Source organism: Micromesistius poutassou (assembly GCF_964030765.1).
Source record: "Micromesistius poutassou genome assembly, chromosome: 4".
In the NCBI taxonomy this organism is placed as follows: Eukaryota; Metazoa; Chordata; class Actinopteri; order Gadiformes; family Gadidae; genus Micromesistius; species Micromesistius poutassou.
Genome location: NC_140274.1, coordinates 22,445,202 through 22,450,991, shown reverse-complemented (window position 1 = coordinate 22,450,991; position 5,790 = coordinate 22,445,202). Strand labels below are relative to the sequence as shown.

The 5,790-nt window shown below is 53.7% G+C and overlaps 1 protein-coding gene across 1 annotated transcript in view; it reads right to left on the bottom strand.

Moving 5' to 3' along the window:
- Positions 1-334: 334 nt before the first annotated feature.
- gkup (glucuronokinase with putative uridyl pyrophosphorylase) overlaps positions 335-5,790 on the bottom strand; it is a 10,517-nt gene continuing 5,061 nt past the window's right edge. Inside the window, exons 16-23 of the mRNA XM_084466771.1 lie at positions 5,635-5,727; positions 5,106-5,166; positions 4,867-4,980; positions 4,254-4,311; positions 3,189-3,257; positions 1,970-2,033; positions 1,453-1,524; positions 335-753 (exon numbers count right to left, since the gene is read on the bottom strand). Coding sequence (XP_084322897.1) covers positions 652-753; positions 1,453-1,524; positions 1,970-2,033; positions 3,189-3,257; positions 4,254-4,311; positions 4,867-4,980; positions 5,106-5,166; positions 5,635-5,727 — 633 coding nt within the window. The 3' untranslated portion in view covers positions 335-651. The remainder of the gene's footprint in view (positions 754-1,452; positions 1,525-1,969; positions 2,034-3,188; positions 3,258-4,253; positions 4,312-4,866; positions 4,981-5,105; positions 5,167-5,634; positions 5,728-5,790) is intronic.

Genomic DNA, 5,790 nt, shown 5'->3' with positions numbered 1-5,790 from the left:
TTGTTGTGGCGCGCGCATCGGAGGCTTGCTCTGCTGCTCGGAGCTGGACTGGACTGTCTGGTGGCAGAGGCAGCGGCGGACGAGCCAATGTGGGGCCTCGGAATCCGCCCCTTGTGGGGAAGCGTCCAATGACCGAGGCACCGCTCGGTTGGACGCGCCCCCTTTCACACAAGGGTCGGGACGCGGTGGAGAGATGCGTCGTGCGTTGTATACAACGTACGCAACGCAGGCGACACTTGGTTTCAATATTTAAAAAAAAAAAGTTATAATCGCATATTATCAACGTTCAACTGTTTAACCGATTTGATATGTTAATCAAAGGAACACATACTACGTAAATCACTTTCTTTATTTGGAGTATATAGGCCTGCGATGTGCAAAAATTGCAAATTACAACTGCTTCAATTGCTATAAGATAAGACATTTGATGATATTTCGAAAAATGGTTGTAATGACTCATTATCAGCCAAAAACAACACAACACTCGTCAGAAGTACCTTTCATTTCTGTACAAATCGGATACAAATTGCGTGGTGAAATTACAAATAACATTTGCTAAAATGCAAACGTTGTAGGCTACGATGATAAGACCTTTATGAAGATAACAAACAATTAAAATGAATAAGTTATGTGTTGTGAAGTCTGTTCCTGTCACGGGACACGGGGAGGGTCGGGGCGGCTGTCGAGTGGATTGTGAGGCACTATTACACAGAACACGAAGCCTGCCTCCTGGAACGCTTGCCTCATCTCCACCTGGTGGACAAAAGACGGAACAGCGACACGCCGTCAATGACCGGACTGAGTACAATTTGAAAAGGTGACATTTTATACCACCAGGTGTGAGTGGTGTGATTGGCTGTTACGAGCCAGTTTTGGAAAACAAATCGGCCTCTTCTGAGTAATCACAGGTGGGCGCGTCCACCTAGATGTGTGACGGATAAGATGAGCAACGTTTGCTACGGTCCACTGGGTAGGCAGCTGGTGGACTGATCTATCCCAGCACACGTCTAGGTGGACACGCCCACCTGTGAGTTCTGAAGAGGCTGATTTTTAAAAGGCTTGTAACGCTAATCACACTCACACCTGGTGGTATAATATGTACACCTTGAAGAACGGCTGTGATGACACTTGAAGAAAAATACACCTCGGTGAGTTTGCACCCGAATAGAGCACATCTTTGTACTACTAGATTAGATACGTCCTGAAGAGCTGACATGAACTGTTGAATTATGCGTCACTTGAAGACCATATATGGCTCTAGTTGGTCAAGTGCAATGTGCAATGCAGACCAAAAAAAATATTCTTAACTGTGACTCTTTGGTTCCAGAGTGCTTATTGAAAGAGAGTCATTCCGGTTCTAAAGTACTAATCTATAAACAATAACATCCTAATCTCCCGGTCTAGAGCTCTCTGCTCTAGAGGATGAGCTGGTTGAGGTTCAGTGAGTCCTACCATTCTCTGCTGGTCCAGACTCAGGCCCACCACCGCTCCACCGCTGCCTGGCAGCTTGGCCGCCGCGCCAAACTGGGGTGTCAGCAGATAGCAGAACAACGTCAGTATGGGAATGCACCCCCGATAGCAGAACAACGTCAGTATGGGAATGCACCCTGATAGCAGAACGTTAGTATGGAATGCACCCTGATAACATCCTCCTCAGCAGCATCACGGTTGGTATTGTATTCTAACGTACGTCGTATACTGTGATGGTTAGGCTGGCATAGCTGATAGATGCAGAGCAGAAACGTGTTATCCCATGATACTGTGGTTGGATGCTTCTTAGCCTTTGTATAAGTTGTTTCATAGGTGCACTTTATTTCTAAACACATAGTGCTCCAACTAATGGTGGTCAATTAAATTGTTCAACTTGAGCCACCGTTGCCAAATATCGGCGGTAACTATTTCAGATTGCACTTCAACCGTCAATTAATTGACACGTTTCTCGAGGAGTGTGACGAGGGGAACGCTCTACCTGTTTGGCTAGCTGCACCATCCGCAGGTTTCCAGGACCCAGACACTCGTCGGTGTAGACAGACCTGCGGGGAGAAGCGGGCCGTGCTATTGGTTTGAGATCCACCAGCAGAACCCGTTCAGGCCTAGCCTGGTTCCGCCCGCCTCCGTACTTCCGCTCAAGTTTCATTTCACTTCAGTACTTCGGTCTGGGAGTGCTGTATGTTCGAACGATTTCTTTTTACAGTGACGTACAGGTCGTGCGCGAGTTTCAGTTGTAGTCAAACGAATGCCAGGAAGCAGCAGGAAGACCGTGGAGAAAGCTATTCGGTCTGTTGTGGAAACTCTGCCGAATATAGATCAATTAAAGCCCGATTTTTTTTTTTTTGTTGGTGGTCAAGATGTTGTGGCGCTTCTTCCCACGGGATTCGGGAAAAGTTGAATTTTCCAGCTGGCTCCGTTAGTGGTGAAGGAGTTTGCTAAGCATGAAATACGTCACGACCAAACTTTAGCGATTGGTTAAGGCAGATCCGGAGTGGCACTGGGCAGAGCCAATAGGTTTTAAACTTCAACAGCACCCGCCTTCAAGTGAGAAATCATTTGTCTCTATAGCAGTTCTAGACCATCGGTACGAATGAAACAAGTACGAAGGTCTAGTTAGGACTAGGCTAGTTCAGGCCCTGTTTACACTAATGTTTTCAATCTCTCTTTAAAGCGCAATGTGGAAAAAACAGTTGTGAGATCGCAAAAAAGAGATTTAGCCCCCCTTCTAACCGGGCGGGAAAAGGTTGACTAGAGATGTAGACGACCGTGGTCCAGTCCCACTCCGGTGGTGATGTACCTTCAATTGAATGTAGACGAGTGGTCAAGAAACGTGCGTAGCTAGCTACTACGGCTACTGGTCGCAGATCGCTATAATGCAAGGGGGGCTGTCACACACACACACACACACACACACACACACACACACACACACACACACACACACACACACACACACACACACACACACACACACACACACACACACACACACACACACACACACACACACGTCTCTGAATGCTCTCCAATTGGCCGCTGCTTGCGCCCAACTTGGACCACTTATGATAAAGCCTGCGCCGCGTGGCATCACGACGACAAAGGCAGAAGTCAATCTTAATTAAAAACGGTTGTAGAATCCAGATGACACGTTGGTGTGAACAGGGTCACGGTAGCTCACGGGAGGAAGAGAAGTTCACCTGCGGAGCTCCAAGTTGCGGTCCATCAGCTGAGCCAGCAGGGCCCAGTCCTTCCCCTCCAGAGCGGCCCTGTGGGGGAGGAGGGGGGGGGGGGGGGGGGGAGGGAGGAGAGGAGGGGGGGAGAGGAGAGGGGGAGACGAGGGGGGAGAGGAGGGGGGAGAGGAGGGGGGAGAGGAGAGGGGAGACGAGGGGGAGAGGAGGAGGGGGGAGAGAGGGGGAGACGAGGGGGGAGAGGAGGGGGAGACGAGGGGGGAGAGGAGGAGGGGGAGAGGAGGGGGGGGGAGAGGAGGGGGGAAACGAGGGGGAGAGGAGGAGGGGGGAGAGGAGGGGGGAGAGGAGGGGGGAAACGAGGGGGGAGAGGAGGAGGGGGAGAGGAGGGGGGGAGAGGGGGGAGAGAGGGGGAGACGAGGGGGGAGAGGAGGGGGGGGGAGAGGAGGGGGGAGAGGAGGGGGGAGAGGAGGGGGGAGAGGAGGAGGGGGGAGAGGAGGGGGGGGTGGAGAGGAGGGAGGGGAGAGGAGGGGGAGAGGAGGGGGGGGGGGAGAGGAGGGGGGAGACGAGGGGGGAGAGGAGGGGGGGGGGGAGGAGGGGGGAGACGAGGGGGGAGAGGAGGAGGGGGGAGAGGAGGGGGGGAGAGGAGGGGGGAAACGAGGGGGGAGAGGAGGAGGGGGGAGAGGAGGGGGGAGAGAGGGGGAGACGAGGGGGGAGAGAGGGGGGGGGGAGAGGAGGGGGGAGAGAGGGGGGAGAGGAGGAGGGGGGAGAGGAGGGGGGGTGGAGAGGAGGGAGGGGAGAGGAGGGGGGAGGGAGGGGGGGGGGGAGAGGAGGGGGGAGACGAGGGGGGAGAGGAGGGGGGGGGGAGGAGGGGGGAGACGAGGGGGGAGAGGAGGAGGGGGAGAGGAGGGGGGAGAGGAGGGGGGAAACGAGGGGGGAGACGAGGGGGGAGACGAGGGGGGAGAGGAGGGGGGAGAGAGGGGGCTTCATCAAGGGGATGATGACACCACGGCGAAGAGCAGCCATCACGGCTCCCTCTGTGCAGAGGGAAACCCCACAACCGATTCGGGAACGAACCTGGCTTCATCGGTGAGCTGAGCGAAAGACTTCATGGCCTCCACCACCAGGGGCTCCCCTGCACCCAAAGCACAAACGCTGTTTAAACTACGGGTCAGGCCACATCCTGTCCATTCAGGGCACAATTATCGTCCGGGGAAATCTAAATATAACCCTTTCCCAGTTCCCAAGCAGTCCCAGTAGTTAGAGGTTCCCATGACACGCCACCAGGTGTGAGTGTGATTGGCCGTTACAAGCCGCTTTAAAAATCGGCCTCTTCTGACATCACAGGTGGGCGTGTCCACCTAGACGTGTGCTGGGATAGATCAGTCCACCAGCTGCCCACCCGGTGGACCGTAGCAGACGGTGCTCATCTTATCCGTCAACACATCTAGGTGGACACGCCCACCTGTGATGTCAGAAGAGGCAGATTTTCAAAACGGCTCGTAACGGCCAATCACACTCCCACCTGGTGGCTAATGTCATGGGACCTTTAAAGACTCGCTGTCCCAGTAGGGTTCAGGCCGTCCCAGTAGACGAGGACCTTCTGTCCCAGTAGGGGACAGGCCGTCCCAGTAGACGAGGACCTTCTGTCCCAGTGGGGGACAGGCGACGGAGGGGAGAGGTTTCGTACCGCTCAGCCAGCGCTGCCTCACATCGCTGTGGATGCGTCCGGAGTCACTGGGGTCGCTCAGGTAGGCCAGCCAGAACACGGGGAGATCGCTCATGTCCATGGGGATGTAATCTCCTGCGTGCACACACACATGCACACACACGCACAAGCACACGCACACGCACACACACGCGCGTTGGCCTGTGCACTTGAGAAGGATGTTTCAGGCGGGGATGAAGCCAGACAGACACCATACGTACCGTAGCCGCGTTCCTCCATGAGCTTCTTGCTGAAGTCCATGTAGACCAGGCCTTCGTAGACCTGGAGGACGCGGGCCGACGGGTCAGACAACGCGCGCTGTGACTCCTATGCTACCCTGCGCTACACCTGCCCAGTGGCTCTTGCTCTAATGCAGCACTGTGTTTTTCTATAATAGCTAAAGTCTAAAAAGGTGTTGATTTTTAACTTTTACAGAGCCTTTCTCGCGGTCAACTAGTGCTGGCCAAGTGTTTGTGTTTGCTAATAGCTAATTACGCACTCACAGATCCCATCTTCAGTTCCATGATTGGTCGAAAAAATTGTGAAGCGAAAGAAAGTGGACCGAGATCTGAGCTCGTCTCAAATCAGACCTTAGATATTAATCTGAAGTCTGATTGGTCAGACCTTAGATATTAATCTGAAGTCTGATTGGTCAGACCTTAGATATTAATCTGAAGTCTGATTGGTCAGACCTTAGACATTAATCTGATTCAGACTGGGTCTATGAGGACAGTCCTCGGTGGTACAGACCTGCACCACTCGGTCCTGGAGGCCGGCTGTGATGGAGAGCTCGTCCGTCTCCACGTTGAGGATGAAGTTGGCTCTGACGGGTTTGGGGAGGTCCTGCAGGGCCAGACCAGAGGTCAACGCCTGGGCTTCAAAACGCTCTCACTTCCATGTACTTAG